Here is an 18,200-nt window from a genome sequence, read left to right as displayed (position 1 = left end):
TACATATGGTTGTAGTACTTGTTTAAACGGGGAGGCATGCCAAACATATATTTATAATAAAGCTCTTCAACCTAAAAATTTAGAAGAAAAGCTTAAAACTTACAAATGACTTTCAGAACCTGACCTAATGCTATGTCTAGGACTTACGGTATTTTCTTTCTTTTTTTTTTTTTTCCTTTCTTTTTTTTTTTTTTTTTTTTGATGGAGTCTTGCTCTCTTGAACAGGCTGGAGTGCAGTGGCGTGATCTCGACTCACTGCAACCTCCACCTCCTGGATTCAAGCAATTCTGCCTCAGCCTCCTGAGTAGCTGGGATTATAGGCACCCGTTACCATGCCCAGCTAAGTTTTGTATTTTCAGTAGAGACGGGGTTTCACCATGTTTGCCAGGCTGGTCTCAAACGCCTGACCTAGCGATCTGCCCGCCCTGGCCTCCCAAAGTGCTGGGATTCCAGGCGTGAGCCACCGCGCCAGCCTGCAGTGTTTTCAAAACGAGCTGGTCTTGAACTTCCCTCAGGCCCCTCATGGTAGGGATGGGAGGTGGTGGTGGCATAAGGCTGTGTGAAATGCCACCTGCACCAGCAGAGGTGCCACTTCTGAAGGACACGTGGATGGTTTTGTGGCATATGGTAAGGCCCAGGAGCACCCATCCTGCCCCTGGCCAGACTTTCCCAGCTGCAGGGCTGGGCTGGGTGTCACCCATGAGTCATGGCCTCTGAAGCTAGCATGCAAACCACCTCCTCCCTCACACATCCTCAGAGCCCCCTGAGCCCACCAACCTTATGGATCTGGAGTCCGAGGTCGTAGAGCTGAACACGCTTCAGCAGAGGAAGGGGGAAGCCTTCGGCCAACTTATCTGGAGGTTGAAGCACAACATTGAGAGAGATTGGTGAATATATAATAATTAGAGACAGATTTTTACCGAAAATGTTCTCTGCAAACTCTATATTTGGTATATTCCCATTTAATGATTTCCAAGACTATGAGGTAGGTGTGATTATTCTTCCCATTTTACAGATAAGGACACTGAGGCACAGAGTGGTCAAGTAACTTGTTCTAGGTCACACAGTTAGGAAGCGGCAGAAAGGGGATTTAAACTGAGGGAGGCTGGCTTGGAAGCCTAAGCTGTCAGGCATGGTGCTGTCTGGAGGAAGCACACATTCACGATAAGATAAGGAACAGGGAATCCACTCCCTGCCCTTTGCCTCGTCCTGCTCTCTGTTGCAGCCAAAAGAAGCAAAGCTTCATGGAAACAGGGTTTAAGTCTTTTGCTTTCTTTTTTGACTAGGCAGTTGGGCAATTGACTGGGAGATGTGAGTCCAGAGGTGGCTGCCTTGTGTCTTCTATATTAACTTGGTCCTCAGTCTTTGACTTGCCTCTTCAGAACGTGGGGCACTTCCATGTGTCCCTCTATGCCGCTTATAAGGAGGTTTCCCGTGCTCCAAAGAGCTGTGCCAGCCCCCAACCCTCATCAGAGCCCTGGAGGGAGATGAGGCCAACTTCAACGATCCCATGTCACAGGAAGGTCGCTAAGCTTAGAGAGAAGCGACTTGCCCACGGTCATACAGCCCCCAGGAGAGCCCTGTTTTCCAAGTCCAGCTCTCTTTCCTCCAGACGGCAGTGTCCACTTTTGACTTGGAAAAATCCACAGTGATTCTTACCGTTGAATTTGGGGTAGAGCGTGTTGAGGATGTAGTAGTTGAGGAGCGCTTCCAACAGCTCCGCCTGGAGGAGAACAGGAGAAGTACACTTATATCGCCACATAGCCACACGGTGGTTCTGTGTGTGCCAACATAGCAAAATGCTTGGAAAAAGCAAACTATTATTACATCATGTTACTATTTTATAAGATAAAACTCTTTTGAGATGAGCATTTATTATGCAAGTGAATAGAAAAATTTTGGAAAGTTACACACCCAAATGTCTTTCCTCTAAGGAAGAACGTTAACGTTTGACTTGTCGTTAGCCTTATCTTTAGTGTTCAATTTTATTTACAGTGAGAATGTTTTTCCTGAACTACCTGTATAATTTTAAAATTTAATAAAACAAAATAAGCTTCTCTACCAAAATCATGAAACACAACTTTTAACCCTCACTATATGCCAAGCAGAGAGCTCAGAGCTTTGCGTGTATGTCTGATTCAATGTTTACAACAGTCCTTCAACGTTCATATTAATGTCCCTATTTCACATATCAGGAAACCGAGGCCTACAGAATGAAAGGGACTTACTACAAACTGGGCAGCAGCATCAGGATTTGAATCTAAATTTATCTGAATCTGTAGTTCTTGTTTTTACATTTCATGCTCTGAAAACCCAATAGGATAGATTTTTGGGAAACTTTTTACTCGAATGTTTTACTTTGCAGTAAACATGCACAGATACAATATGAGTGTACCATTATTCACTGAACCCTTTATTCTCTGAAAGGAGTCAGCCTCAGGGTCCCTGCATCTCTCCCCACAGCTTCTGTGTTTGTTTCCACTTCATAAGTGCTTCAGGAAAGTCTGGGAGGCAGGGCACAGGTGGAGGTGGTCAGTGGAGGCCAGCATCATGGAATGGTAAAAGAGAAGCCAACGACTGCACGTTAAAGTCTACCCAGCTTCTCCTTCCCTCTTTCCAGAAAGCTCTTCTCCATCACTTCAGCCCACACTGATTTTCACATTCTCTTTCCTCCTTTTATATGGGCCCATCTACTTCACCACTTTTTTCTACCTTGTGGAAATCACTTCTTGGTTTTACCTGCTCAGCACTCAATCCCTCTTGTTTTGATAACAGAGTCTATTTCCCCCCAGGGAACAACCCTCCTCGCCAGTCTTAGTCCATATGATTTGGATGTAGGTGACTGCAAATCCTGCCTCCTGGAGTGTAGACGAGATCCATGCTGGGCTAATTGGCCTTGCCCAACTTCTGGCCACAGTGCTTGGCTTAAGACTGGGTGCCTAAGATTAGTCCAATGAGAGTTAGCAGGGAGTTTTTTTTTTTTTTTTTTTGGTAGTAAATTTTTAAAGAAACTGAAACAGTAGGAAACTCTGGGGCTTGCTACCAGTTGGAAGAGCCTGCCTGAGAGTGAAGCTAACACAAATGAAAACAGAACAGAGAGATGGAGAGAGATTCTTGTTGCACTAATTTGAACACCTGAATCCAGCTATGCCTGAAACCTCTGATCTTTGTTTTTTCGTTTTTGTTTTTGGGCTTTTCAGTTATATAATGCTACATATTTCTCCTCTTTGCTTAAGACAATTTCAGTTGGCTTTCTGTCTCTTGCAGTTAAAAGAATTCTGTTCAGTAGATGACTTAATTATATACTGTTTTATATTAGGATATAACTGTTCCTTGGCCCTATGTCTTGTGTTTTGGAGACTTTTACACTTCTCCAGGGCAAAAAATCAACTCTTCTCCTTTTGTATTTCCTATTATAGGTGCCATAGCAATTGCTTAGGAAACACCCCAAATTAATTAACATTCTAATCATGTCATCAATAAAAACAACAACTTACATTGAACAGTCCAACTTTGGATTCTTTCAGTTCCACTTTTACCCTGTAGTGAATCAGAGAAGATTCAAAGGTGTGAGCTTTATGCAAGTCTAAGCAGCGTGGGGGTCCCCAGAAGCGAGAAAGGATGGGCTTGAGAAGGCACAGGGCCAAAGGTAGGGCGGGAGCAGGAGTGGAAAAGATGACTGAGGAACTAAAAGCAGTGATACAATGATATCAGGAAGACTGTCAGAGGGCAGATGAAATAGTGTCAAAAAGCTCACTCTTTATCATTTCAGGAAGTTAATATAGGTGGTGCCTAAAATTCATACATTAAGAAGTAACAGTCTTAGTGAATTCTTTAACAATTTGAGATTTGTGGGGGCAGGACCAGTGGGGCAGAAGAATTGGGCCAATTGGGGTGAAATGTAAGTGTCCTTTCCAAATGGTTTCCCCCCTCCCACCAGCTACAGAGAAGCAGCTACAGTATACAGATGGAGTCCAGCTGGGCACCCGCATGTGGGCAGGACGCCAACTTACTTTCCTGGCTTCAGGAACCCAGTGATCTTGCTGGTATTGAAAGTCAAGATGGCGGACACATTAGTGGCCTGGAAATGCCAGTAGAAGGAAGCAGGTGTAAGTGATGAAGGTTGTATGCATAGGAAGGATGATGACGAGGGACTGTCTGCTCTGAACAAACAGCTCAATGAGCTAAAGCAGGAAATTTGTCCCTCCCAGAAGGCTCACTGTAGGTGCTCAATCAATATTTGAACTTGGACTTGAACATTTTTACTTGAAATTGTTGTCCATGATAGCAGTTAAACTTTGAACAGACTACTAAGATAAGGTATAGAGTACCTACTCTTGGAAAGCTCTAAAAAGGATCATTTCTAGTTATTTCAGGTCAAGATTCAGCCCTAGTAACAACAACAATAATAAAGTATTATTATTATTTTAGAGATGGAGTGTCTCTCTGTCACCTGGCTGGAGTGCGGTGGTGCAATAATGGCTAACTGCAGCCTTGATCTCCTGGACTCAAGTGATCCTCCCGCATCAACCTCCTGAGTAGATAGGACTACAGGTGCATGCCACCAGGCCCGGCTTTTTCTTCTTTTTTCTTTTTTGTAGCAATGGAGTCTTGCTATGTTGCCCAGTCTGGTCTCAAACTCCTGACCTCATGTGATTCTCCTGCCTTGACCTCCCAAAGTGCTGAGATTACAGGTGTAAGTCACCACACCCAGACAATAAATTATATTTTAATTTAAAATATATTAATAATGTTACTCTTGATAGCAATAACAACAATATTAAAATTGCAGATACAGCCTCTAGGAAGAATTACCCTGGCAGAGATTTGACTTATTGATTTCAAAAGTCAAGAAACAAGAGAGCAGAGTTCTCCATTCAGCGAGCAGGGCCCCCAAAGGACCCAGCATCCCTTCCCTATTAGACAGAGTCCATCAAAAAAGGAAAACTCACTCTCAATGTTTAATGCAGAGGGAATTTAGTACAGGACATTGGTTATACAAGTGATGGAATTGTTGAGAAGCTAGTAAAGCGTTGGTGAGATTAGCAGAGATAGGAGGCTGTATCCACCCCAGGACTAGAGGAACAATGAGTGGAGGTGGAATTATGGAAGTTACCACAGAGGAGACAGAGTCACAGTCTGAGCCTCTGCCATGGCAAAGAAAGAGGAAATAGTACTCTGGCTTCACCCTTCCTCCCCAACTTCATTCTCCTGACAGTACCTCCCATTGGCTGACCTGGGTGGAAATCAGAGTGCAAAGAAGCATGGGAAATGTAGTCTTCCAAGGTCAAATATAGACAAAGAACAAAGCAAATAGACAAAGACCCATCTACATTTCTCCTCACAATAGCCCAGACTAACATAGTGAGAGATACATGCATTAAACAAATACACCTGCAGACAGCTACAAAGTACCTTGGTAGTAAATGCTGAGAAGAAAGATAATAGGGTATTACAAGAAAAAGTGGCAAAGGGCATAGATAGATTGGGGGTAAGGGCCAGCAAGAAAGCCCTCTCTCGGGAAGTAATATTTAAGTTGAGACCTGGAGGAATTATCCAGGTGGTGAGTGGGGAGAAAAGCATGTGGGGAAAAGGCAACAGCATGTGGGGAAAAGGGAACAGCATTTGCAAAGGCTCTGAACCTTACCACACTGAGTCGGAAGACAGGCTCCTTGCTGGAGCTGGGCAGGAGCACAAAGGCGTCTATCTCCATATAGGGGTCCACAGACAGATTCCCAGGGCTGAAGTTTAGGAGCGGAGCAGAGGGCACTGATCCCTGGAGCTCCAAGTTCATGTTGGGGTAGAGCCTGGCTAACTGGGAGCAGAATTAGGAGATTACGTCAAGAGAAGAAAATATACAAGTCTGCCAGGAGAGGCCTGAGGGAGTCAGACAAAGCTGGGAATTGCTTTTGATTGATTTTATTGCCCACGAAATTCTCTGTGCCCTTTTCTCCTAACGGCAAAACTGGCCATCTCTCCATGTCAGACACAGAGTCAGTGCCATCTATTTCATGGCTGCGTTGTACTTCATTGTGTACAGGTCTTGTGATGGATGAAACTCTATCAAGCATCAAGTTGTCTTCAAGGTTTTGCCGTTATAATGATCACCTTGGCTATTATTTTCAGGAAAACATTCCTAGAGGTGGAATTGCTGAGTTGAAGGATAGCAATGCTTTTTTTTTTTTTTTTTTGAGACAGAATTTCGTTCTTGTCACCCAGGCTGGAGTGCAATGGTGCCATCTTGGCTCACTGCAACCTCTGCCTCTGGGGTTCAAGCATTTCTCCTTCCTCAGCCTCCCAAGTAGCTGGGATTACAGGTGTGCACCACCACACCCGGCTAATTTTGTATTTTTAGTAGAGACAGGATTTCACCATGTTGGCCAGGCTGGCCTCAAACTCCTGACCTGAGGTGATATGCCCGCCAAAGTCTTGGGATTACAGGTGTGACCCACCGCACCTGGCCAGCAATGCTTTTAAAGCTTTCGGCAGGTATTGCCAAATTGTCCTCCAGAAAAGTTGGGCCCATTTTTTCTCCCTCCCTACCTCTCCCAAGGTTTCTCCATCCCCTCATCACACTCTGCTAACTGGGCATGCTGAGGTCAGATTGCCAGTGTTTTCGAAATATGACACAGCTAGATCCCACCATTTCTTTTTTAAAAAACTATTTAATTTTCTCTTATTATTCTTTTAATATGATATTCCATAGCACATTTCTTTTTTCTTTTCTCTCTCTCTTTTTTTTAGCTTTTCTTTATAAAATAGAGACAGGGTCTTGCTATGTTGTCCAGGTTGGTCTTGAACTCCTGGCCTCAAGCAATCTTCCTGCTTTGGCCTCCCAGAGTGCTAGGATTACAGGCATGAGCCACCATGACCAGCCCTAGACTCCACCATTTCAAAAGTGCTCTTAATTTTCTGTGTAACTAGAGATAGGTACAGAGTTTAATTTGGGGCAAGACTCTTCCTTTGTAGGAGGATATTCGTGGAAAAACAGTACTCCCATGAGCCTTTTGGTTATGGATATGTAAAACCTACATCCTCTTCTAGAACGGAGACGTTTGGAAGGCTGAGGGGGTAAAATGCTTCACTAAGAAGGTGGGCAGAGTTTCTTTTCCAAGCATTATAAGAGATACTGAACCTGTATATACATAGAATATCATCAGAAAGATATGCATAATCTGGTAATATTGGCAAACTTCAGATGGGAACTGGGTGGTTAAGGGATAGGAGTGGATGTGAGACTTTCCACTCTATAACCTTTTAGATCTTTTGAATGTTGAACCTTGAGAATTTATTAATCATTCAAAAACGAATCTTTTAATAATTTTTTTTGAGACAGGGTCTCACTCTGTTGCCCAGGCTGGAGTGTAGTGGTGCAGTCACAGCTCCCTGCAGCCTCAACCTCCCAGCCTCAGGTGATCTTCCCACCTCAGCCTCCCTGGCGCCTGGGACTACAGCTGTATGCCACCATGCTTGGCTAATTTTTGTATTTTTTGTAAAGATGGGGTTTCGTCATGTTGCCCACAGGCTGGTCTTGAACTCCTGGGCTCAAGCAATCTGCCCACCTTGGCCTCCCACAATGCTGGGATTACAGGTATGAGCCACCATGCCTGGCCAAAAACTAATTTTTTAAAGCACCAAGAGCATGCCTGGCACCTAGGAAGCCCTCTGTAATTGTTAGCTGCTATTCATTAGGGTACATTTTAGGGACTATGCCAGCATTCCTTGGGATTCTTAGATAACATCAATAAAAGACTGGACAAGCTGTGGTCCCACAAGTTATGGCGCTCAGCCTCTGTTATTTAGGCTTTGAAGGGAGCAGCACCCCAGCCTTCCATGGGAGTCTCATCCTGGCCTTCTGACTCGTGGTCAAGCTGAGAGAAATGAGGTTTTAAAGAGAAACCTCTGGCGTCTAGTAGGCTCGGTCTGCACTCATGGGGCACTAAGGGACTCCTTACCCGTGGGACGAAGGGTCGGAAGGACTTGGTGGTCAGTCGGATATTAGAGTCAGGCGGTATCTGCAGCAAAGAGACGCGAAGAAGTTTTAGGGTGCTCCCGCTGGATCTGAAGGTCTAAAGAAGACTGGGGAGGCGGGGGGATGTGCAAGACTGTCACTTTTCCACCACCTGGGTTACCCTGGCAGGGATGAGATGCTTGTCCTGCATTCACCCAAGCAGAGCACATGGGTCCCCAGCATCCTGACTGCTCTCCCATGGGTGTAGCTGATGTGTGGGTCTGCGAGGGTGACGGTTGCAGTCACACAGACCTCGGTTTGTGTCCTGACTTTGTGATTTCAGGCCAGCCCTTTTATCTCCCTGAACCTCAACTTCCTTATCCATAAAATGGGGATAACAATAGTCCCCACCTTCAAGTCATTGTGAGGGTTAAACGAGCATCTAGCACAAGGCCCAGCACATGGTGAGTGCTCCATAAAACGTAGCTATTATCATCCCATTGAAAGAGAGGCCTGTGCTGCAGGTAGAATGGGTAAACCAAACACAATGCCAAAAGCAAAGGCTTGTACAGGTGTAGGAGGCCATTTGAAGGACAAAACGACCCTCCATCTACCAGACGGCCCCTGACTTACACCAGGGTAAGCTGGACCATCCGAGCCAAACCATACTCTTTTTCCCACCATCCTGACATCATTCATGAGGCCTCAACTTTTATGAAGTGCTTCAAGAAACAACTTTTTGAAACCCAGAAATATTAGAGAAACTGGAGAACCATTAAAGGTGTGATCCACTATAAAATTCAGTCTCCCTTATACAAAGCCGCATTGGAAACGGTTGTTTTGGGGGTGTCTCTCCTTTTCACCATGAATCATGAAATCATGTATCCTTATCACTTTAGCTACAAGGAAGCTCCCAGACAGGTTTGAGACATTAAAGAAATTTATGGGCTCAGTGTCTTTATAATTGTGCTTTATTTTCACTTGATCTTTATTTCCTTTTCTCTGAAACTATATGCAACTATATGATTCACTAATATATATATATATACATATATGTATTTTTTTCTTTTTTGACATGTAGTCTCACTCTGTTGTCCATGCTGCAGTGCAGTGGTGAGATCACAGCTCACTGCAACCTCTGCCTCCTGGGCTCAAGCAATTCTCCTGCCTCAGCCTCCATGTAGCTGGGACTACAGGCATGTGCCACCATGCCCGGCTAATTTTTGTATTTTTAGTAGAGATGAGGTTTTGCCATGTTGGCCAGGCTGGTCTTGAACTCCTGACCTCAGGTGATCCGCCCACCTTGGCCTCCCAAAGTGATAGGATTACAGGCATGAGCCACCTCGCCTGGCCTCATTCACTAAAATATTTTTAAATAAACCTCCAGAAATCATCAGGATCAGAGAAAATACGAATTAGATTAACACGTCTAGACTAGTAAACAGGTCTAGAAAAGCAAAACACAGATAAGCAAGCTGCAAAGTCTTCCACGATTGTTATAAGGGAGAAATAGTTTTTTTTTTTTTTTTTTTTGGAGACAGGGTCTCGCTCTTTTGCTCAGGCTGGAGTGCGGTGACACGATCTTGGCTCACTGCAACCTCTGCCTCCTGGGTTCAAGCGATTCTCCCATCTCAGCCTCCCAAGTAGCTGGGATTACAGGCACCTGCCACCACACCTGGCTAATTTTTGTATTTTTAGTAGAGACAGGGTTTTGCCATGTTGGCCAGGCTGGTCTCCAGCTCCTGAGCTCAAGTGATCTGCCCGCTTCAGGCTCCCAAAGTGCTGGAATTATAGGCATGAGCCACTGCACCCGGCCATGGGAGAAAGAACTTTGACTTTGAGTTTCTTGGTTACCAAAGTAAAAGGGAGATTGTGCTAATGTATTTTTCTTGGTCTTGATTTTTCTCTTAGCAATAACTTACTATTTGACTGATGTCAACAGGGGTGAAAAGGAAAGAAGGAAGGAGCGGGAGGTTACGTGTTCATTTGAGAGACCTGTTTGCCACCATCCTCACCATGTCATCTGTAATGGAGAAGTTCAGATACCCTTCCTTGTGATAAACCAGGCTGGCCGTGTTGAAGACATAATCCGAGAGGGCGAAGTAGACCATTTTGTTGTGTTCCTCAGGAAGGCTCATGACTGGAGCAAGGAGGGTAACTGGGGAACGGTGGTTACGATGAAAGATTTCACCCTGGAGAGGGAAATAGGGACCAGTTGGACTTTTCAAAGCCTATCCCGGGGCTGGGGCTAGGTATTTCCCCACACAGTCTGATGAAGGGACGCTGGCTGGAGCACTGCCTGAAACTCCACCATTAAAGGCAGTGTTATGTCTTTTAATGAAAAGCTCCCCAGAAGCTTTGCTGTATTAACCCACAGGATGTCCTGGCCAGCCCCTCTATATGCCCTAGGCCCATCTACACTCCCTAGGCCCGCTCTGATTGGCCTCTTCTGCATGATGGGCAAGGCAAAGTAGGGGAAGAAAGAGGAGGGAAGGGTTAAGACCTGAGAGGTGTAAGACAGCCGTGGGAGAATCCTAGCTCTGGGAGCACATCCCACCACTCCATATCATCCGGCCCTCGACACAGTGGGAACCACTGGGAAGATGAGGACAGATCTGAAGTTGGTGGGACAGGTGGCCCAGGGAATGGCTGACCCTGAGGGAAATCCTCACCCACCCAGCCCGACCCCAGGACCCTCACCTTAAACATCACCTCCAGCATCTGGGCTGTTGCCCGAGGGGCTTCCACTAAGCTATAATCAATGCCGGCGAAACTGTCAATCTCTGTTGTAACTGTGAATGACGACAGGGCAGAATTAGGGGCCAGGTGCCACTTCCAGCTGCGGGAGGAGGGGCAAGGGCTCTGGCTGACTCGCATTCTCTGTGACTTTTTTCAGAATCTCCCTACCCGCCCAGCCCCGGGGCAAAGAATTGCTTCTTCAAGAAAGAGACTACATGGGTTCCCTTGGATGAGTTAACAGTGGTGGGGGTGTATGCTCAGCCTAGGGCCTAAGCAGTTTCCAGACAAGCACACACACACACACACACACACCCCATGAGTCCAGGCTTCACCTCTCCAGCCCCACCCGGAGCTTAATGCTGAGCCAGTAACCAGGAAGGTTAGGCATGCTATGCCCAGAGGGCCCAGACACTCCCCTCCAAAACCCTGAATGAACGAATGTTCCAGGTCCCAGTATTGGGTTGCCCGCCTGGACTTCTGGTAAAGTCAATGTCAGCAAGTAACCGCATAGGGGCTTGGGAGCCAAGGCATCAGAGAACATCTCAGATAATTTATCAGGGTCTCCCCCTCCAACCTTAATGTGTGCACCCTGGACCCAGGGACTCCACTTGTAGATGGCTCCCTGCAGCCCTGTTGGCAACAGCAAGGGACAGGAAAACACCCAAATGTCCATCAGTGGGGGACTTATTAAATAAATGAAGACACCTCCAAATGATGGAATACTACACGGCTGCTAACATAATAAGGTCTGTTACAACCGCTTTGGAAAACTGTTTGGCAGGATCTGATAATGCTGAATCTGGGCATATCACATGAGCTTGCAATTTCTCTCCCAGGTATATACCCAAAGACATGTGACCATAGGTACTAGGACATTCATAGTAGTACTACGGATAATGGCCTAAAACTGAACACCCCCCAGATGGCCTTCAACAGTAGACTGGACAAATAAATGGGGAAGCATTGACATGGTGGTATGCTATGCAGCAAGGAGAATAAACCAGCTACACTACAGGTGGATGCAACGATATGCATTGACCTCATGTTTTATTTTATTTCATTTTTTTTTTTTTTGAGATAGGATTTCACTCTGTGGCCCAGGCTGGAGTGCAGTGGCACAATTTCAGCCCACCGCTGCCTTGACCTCCCGGGCTCAAGCGATCATCCCACCTTGGCCTCCCAAGTAGCTGGGACTACAGGTGCACACCACCATGCCTGGCTAATTTTTGTATTTATTGTAGAGATAGGGTTTCGCCATGTTGCCCGGGCTGGCCTTGAACTCCTGAACTCAAGTGATCCTCCCTTCTTGGCCTCCCAAAGTGCTGGAATTATAGGTGTGCACCACCACGCCTGACCTGACCTCATATTTTATTTTGTTTATTTATTATTTATTATTTTTTTTTCTTTGTTGAGACAGGGTCTCATTCTGTTGCCCAGGCTGGAGTGCAGTGGCGCGATCTCGGCTCACTGCAACCTCCGCCTCCCAGGTTCAAGCAATTCTCCTGCCTCAGCCTCCCGAGTAGCTGGGATTATAGGCATCCACCACGGCACCTGGCTAATTTTTGTATTTTTAGTAGAGACAGGGTTTCACCATGTTGACCAGGCTGGTCTCAAACTCCTGACCTCGGGTAATTCACTCGCCTTGGTCTCCCTAAGGTCTGGGATTAAAGGCGTGAGCTACTGCGCCCAACCCTGACCTCATATTTTAAAGTTGAACAAAGAAAACCTTCTGGCTTTTGAAAAGATACTCAAAATATTGTCTGATTCCATTCATGTGCAAAGTGCAAAACTAATATTTGCTGGTAGAAGTTGGGATGGTGGTGACCCTGGAGGGCTGGGCAGTGACCGAGGGGGACACCAGGGGCTTTGAAAACCCAGCCATGTTCTGTTTCTTGGTTGGAAGCTGGTTACATGCATGTAAAAACTCTTTAACAGCACACTTATGATTAGAGCACTTTTCTCTATAAATATACTTCAATAAAAAGTTTTTAAAAATGAAATCAAGCTGGCACAGTGGCTCACACCTGTCATCCCAGTACTTTGGGAGGCTGAGGTGGGCAGATCACTTGAGTCCAGGAGTTCGAGACCAGCCTGGGCAACATAGAGAAACCCTGTCTCTACAAAAAGTAGCCAGGTGTGGTGGCATGCCTCTGTGGTCCCAGCTACTCAGGTGGCTGAGGCAGGAGGATCACCTGAGCTCAAGAGGTTGAGGTTACACTGAGCTGAGATCACACCACTGCACTCCAGCCTGGGACACAGAGTGAGACCTCCTCTCAAAAAAAAAGAAATCTAGAACAATGCCTATACTGTGTGTATATGAACATACATATTTTAAATTATGCATATACACATAGATTCATGAGCAAAATAATACATATAAGAATGCCTATTCGTATGCTTACATGTATTTATATTTGTACATGCAAAGAAAATATCTGAAAAGATACACCCAAAACAGAGGTTACTTCTTGGAAGAAAAGTTGGGGAGGAAAATGAACTTTTAATTTCTACTTTCTTTTTCTCTTTTCTTTTTTCTTTTTTTTTGAGACAGAGTTTTGATCTTTGTTGCCCAGGCTGGAGTGCAGTGGCGCAATCTCGGCTCACTGCAACCTCCACCTCCTGGGTTCAAGCGATTCTCCCGCCTCAGCCTCCCGAGTCGCTGGGATTACAGGCATGTGCCACCATGCCAGGCTAATTTTGTATTTTTAGTAGAGTCGGGGTTTCACCATGTAGGCCAGGCTGGCCTCGAACACCAGACCTCAGGTGATCCACCCGCCTCAGCCTCCCAGAGTGCTGGGATTACAGGCGTGAGGCGCTGCGCCTGGCCCTTAATTTTTACTTTCTATATTTTTGCCCCATTTACTATTTTATAAGGTATATATATGCTCTTATAGAAATAAACAGAAATAAAATGTCCCAGGGGTGGATGGGGTGTCCTACCTGGCAGAGTTTGGAGATAAGGCTGTAGATCGGAGGACACCGATTTCTGGATCATTTCGCAAATCTGAAAAACACAGAAAGAGAATGCCTGAGTGAGTTCCCCAGCTCTGGTCTGGCCCCGTGCCGATCACTGCAGTCACATTATACCACATGTATGCTCAGTGATCATTGGTTTACAAATGTTTATAAGTGCTTGTCATGAGCCAGGTACCAAGGAAATAGAAACAATAAAAATATGTAGGCTCCCATGTGGACTCCACTACGGTCCAGTTGGACTTTTCAGTCTGTCCCAAGTCTGGACACCTGAGCTAGGGAGTCACTGACCCAGCCTGAGGAGGGCGCTGGCTGGAGACAGTGCCTGAAACTCCACCGTCACCAAGTTTTCCTTTGGGAGGTCCTGGCCTCTCCGAATTTAGAGTTTAATAGCAGAACTAGACACTAACTAGAAACAGTCACACAAATAAGCATACAGTTAATGTAGATGGTTCTTTTTTTTTTTTTGAGATGGAGGTTCACTCTTATCACCCAGGCTGGAGTGCAGTGGCACGATTTCGGTTCACTGTAACCTCTGCCTTCCAGGTTCAAGCAATTCTCCTGCCTCAGCCTCCCGAGTAGCTGGGATTACAGGTGCATACCACCATGCTCAGCTAATTGTTATGTATTTAGTGGAGACAGGGTTTCACCATGTTGGCCAGGGTGGTCTTGAACTCCTGACCTCAGGTGATCCACCCGCCTTGGCCTCCCAAAGTACTGGGATTACAGGCATGAGCCACCATGCCCGGCCAAAGATAGTTCTTCATGGTCATCCTGAACAGATTGGCTGGAATGATCAGCATCCCCCATTCCCGCTGGTACTCCTGGAAGACTGAATGCTGGGGTCTGTAGGTTACTCACACACAGTTGCCACCAGTTGTGCGGCCTGCTTCTTAAGAGAAGGAAATGTGCATTTCCAAACTTGTTTGCTGTACTTGCCACTGTAATCACCCAAATTATTTATTATGCAGCCTTGGGATAGACTTTGAAAAGTCCAACTGAGCCCTACTGGGGTCCACATGAAAGCCTACCACCTGTTTGCTGTACTTGCTTTTGTAATCACTCGAATTATTCATTATGTACACTAATGCAATATCATTGAGAAAAAAGGTTTTTTGTTTGTTTGTTTGTTTGTTTGTTTTTTAAGACACAGTCTCGCTCTGTTATCCAGGCTAGAGTGCAATGGCACAATCTCAGCTCACTGCAACTTCTGCCTCCCAGGTTCAAGTGACTCTCCTACCTCAGCTTCCTAAGTAGCTGGGATTACAGGCATGTGCACTACACCCTGCTAATTTTTGTATTTTTGGTAAAGACAGGATTTCACCGTGTTGGCCAAGCTGGTCTGGAACTCCTGACCTCAAATGATCCACCCCCCCTCGGCCTCCCAAAGTGCTGGGGTTACAGGAATGAGCCACTGTGCCTGGCCCCAGCTAAAAGTGTTCTTTCTATGAAAACCTAAGATAAGTCCTCTGGAAAGTGGAGGTGCTTTAAAAAAAGAACCCTCTAAAAACATGGTTAAATTTGGACCAGACAACAGAAAATCTTAGGAGGAAAAAAAAAAATCATAAAGATCAAGAAGGATTCTACACTGGGACGGCTTTGCAAGTATCTTTAAATTCTCATTGTGGTTAAAGAAACCTGGGATGGAATTTGTAGCAGGTTAATGTTTTATGCAGGAAAGACCAAGGGCAATGTCAATCAAGAGACCATTTTCAAAGAAAATCTGTGGGCATTCGCTGACACAGCTTGAAGAGGGGGCGTTGGAGACGCTGTCTGAAACTCCACCATTCAAACATTTGGGTTCATACGTCAACATTTTCTTTGTTTATGTGCGATGAGAAAGTCCTCACTTTAAACAGCTCTTTTTGTCAGCCAGCTACCACCTATTGTTCAACAAATCCACATATACAGTGAAGGAGAGGGACATGCAGGGTCCTGGCCTAGTGCAGGGGTCACAGATGGCTTCTGTGCTAAAGGGTGAGCAGGCACCATCCATCAGGCACTGGGTTACTGATGGAAGGGTGATGCTGGGGGCTGGGAAAGCAAAGGGCTATATCTTAATCTCTCTTTGCAACTGCTCCACTTTCTGGGACAGGAGTTTAGCAGTGAGGAGCTGCCAGAAAGCAAGGTCAAGGGTAGTGAGGAACATTCATGGTTGATTGCAAGGGAACCAGGAAACTCCACCCATCTCCCTGAAGACCACTCCTTTCTTGCCTTTCTTTCGGACAACAGCCCATTAGACCATCCCAAAAGCCTGGAACCTGGATGTCCCAGTCTTTAGGGACCCGAAGGCCTGGGCAGGGGAGGCATGGGATGCCTGAGTCACAGACACACAGCAGGGCCTCCTGGGGAGGTAGCTGGGGTAGTGGTTGGGGGTGCAGCAGGAGAGCCGGGTAAACTTGGGTTCAAATCCTGCCCAGTCCCCAATGGTTGTTTGACCTTTGCAGAACCTCTCTTTGCTTTTTGGTTCTTACCCACAAGATACAATGGCAAGACCAAGTGCTTCCCAGCGTGTTTTTGTCAGTGGTGTTCAAACTAGAGTGACTCCATCTTGAACAGGGGCAAAATGAGACTGAGACCTGCTGGGCTGCGTTCCCAGGTTAGGCATTCTTAGTCACAGGATGAGCTAGGAGGTCAGCAGGACTGGTTTCACAAGATACAGGTCATAAAGACCCTGCTGATAAAACAGGAGGCGGGGCAGAGCTTGCAGTGAGCTGAGATCCGGCCACTGCACTCCAGCCTGGGCGACAGAACGAGACTCCGTCTCAAAAAAAGAAAAAAAAACAAAACAGGAGGCGGTAAAGAAGCTGACCTGGTCGTCCTCATTGCACATTATATGTTAATTAAAATGCATTGGCATGCTAAAAGACATGACCACAAGCATCATGACAGTTTACAAATGCCATGGCAACGTCCAGAAGTTACCCTATATGGTCTAAAAGGGGAAGGAACCCTCAGTTCTGGGAAGTCCTCACCCCTTTCCAGGAAAACTCATGAATAATCCACTCCTTGTTTAGCATAGACTCAAGAAATAACCACGAGTATACGCAGCTGAGCGGCCCATGCGGCTGCTCTGCCTGTGGAGTAGCCATTCTTTTCTGTTGTTACTTCTCTAATAAAATCGCTTTCACTTTATGAACTCACCCCAAATTCTTTCTTGCACGAAATCCAAGAATCCTCTCTTGAGGTTCTGGATCAGGACCCCTTTCTGGTAATATTTTGGGAAGCTGGGGAATGAGGTAGCGAGTATACATCACCCAGAGAGCAAGCATTTGTGAGTGCTTGTTCTTCTCCTTAGCCCTGCTGGTCCAGGTGCCACATCCCACCCTGAGTGGGGAATTAGAAAGGCCTGCACCAGGCTCTTAGTTTTTCTGGAAGGAAGAGAATTTGAAGATCTCGAAGGATCAGGGGTCAGGTAAGATCTCCATCTTTCCCAAGACACTCAGCCTCAGAAGTTCTTTGATAGGAGCTGCTCCACATCCTAGGAAGCTCTAATCCTGATTCAGCCTCTCACTAGCAAGGTGACACTGGGAAAGCTACTCCACCCCTCAGCCTCCTCTGTCCATGTGGAAAATGGCACCTCCTTCCAAGGTTGAGGTTAAGATCCAATGGGACTGGTCGGGTGTGGTGGCTCACACTTGAAATCTCAGCACTTTGGGACACTGAGGTGGGCGGATCACGAGGTCAGGAGTTCAAGACCAGCCTGGCCAATATGGTGAAGCCCTGTCTCTACTAAAAATACAAAAAACTAACCGGGTGTGGTGGCATGTGCCCATGGTCCCAGCTACTTGGGAGGCTGAGGCAGAAGAATTGCTTGAACCTGGGAGGTGGAGGTTGCAGTGAGCCAAGGTCATGCCACCGCACTCCAGCCTGGGCAGCAGAGTGAGACTCTTGTCTCAAAAAAAAAAAAAAAAAAAAAAAAAAAATCCAATGGGACTGTGCACACGAAGTGCTGAGCCCATTGTCCCTGGCCATAGGCTCAAGAAATAGCAGCCATTTTTGTTATAAATCAGAATCGTTATACAATAATATATTCTGTACAGCATTAATTATATTCATTTATCAAAACAATAATTATCATGGTACGTGACTACTATGATAATTATAATTGTACTACATTACTATTGTTAGGCACAGCAATATGGCAACAGGGTGCCTGAGTAGGTTGGCATATTTCTTAAGGTCACTTAATCCCAGGGACCCAGAACCAGAAAAGAAACAGCACAACTGACCACATCCAAAGTGCAGGGTTTGCCTGCGGTTCCTGCTTCAACCACGAGGGGGCACTCAAAGCCAAACCAGAGATTGGACCTACAGACTTGGGGGGTGGGGGGGGTGTGTGCATATGTGTGTGGTGTGTGTGCGTGGTGTGTTTGTGTGTGTGTGTAGGGTGTGTGTGGTGTCTGTGGTGTGTGCGTGTGGGGGTGTGTGTGTGGGTGGTGTTTGTGCGTGTGGTGTGTGTGTGTGTAGGGGGTGTGTGTAGGATGTGTGTGGTGTGTGTGTAGGGGGTGTGTGTGTAGGGTGTGTGTGTGGTATG

At 46.1% G+C, this 18,200-nt stretch overlaps 1 protein-coding gene across 1 annotated transcript in view; it reads right to left on the bottom strand.

Annotated features, from left to right (window-relative positions):
• The window catches only part of LBP (lipopolysaccharide binding protein), a 31,325-nt gene that overhangs the window by 2,414 nt on the left and 10,711 nt on the right, over positions 1-18,200 (bottom strand). The window contains exons 6-14 of the mRNA XM_017859129.1: positions 13,631-13,694; positions 10,652-10,743; positions 9,967-10,143; positions 7,956-8,015; positions 5,648-5,815; positions 4,014-4,081; positions 3,498-3,540; positions 1,660-1,723; positions 778-854 (exon numbers count right to left, since the gene is read on the bottom strand). Of these exons, the coding sequence (XP_017714618.1) occupies positions 778-854; positions 1,660-1,723; positions 3,498-3,540; positions 4,014-4,081; positions 5,648-5,815; positions 7,956-8,015; positions 9,967-10,143; positions 10,652-10,743; positions 13,631-13,694 (813 nt within the window). The remainder of the gene's footprint in view (positions 1-777; positions 855-1,659; positions 1,724-3,497; positions 3,541-4,013; positions 4,082-5,647; positions 5,816-7,955; positions 8,016-9,966; positions 10,144-10,651; positions 10,744-13,630; positions 13,695-18,200) is intronic.

Source organism: Rhinopithecus bieti, unplaced genomic scaffold (genome assembly GCF_001698545.2).
Source record: "Rhinopithecus bieti isolate Rb0 unplaced genomic scaffold, ASM169854v2 scaffold_38981, whole genome shotgun sequence".
NCBI lineage: Eukaryota > Metazoa > Chordata > Mammalia > Primates > Cercopithecidae > Rhinopithecus > Rhinopithecus bieti.
The sequence above is the reverse complement of the archived record's forward strand: the minus strand, read 5'-3'. Positions and strand labels throughout refer to the sequence as shown.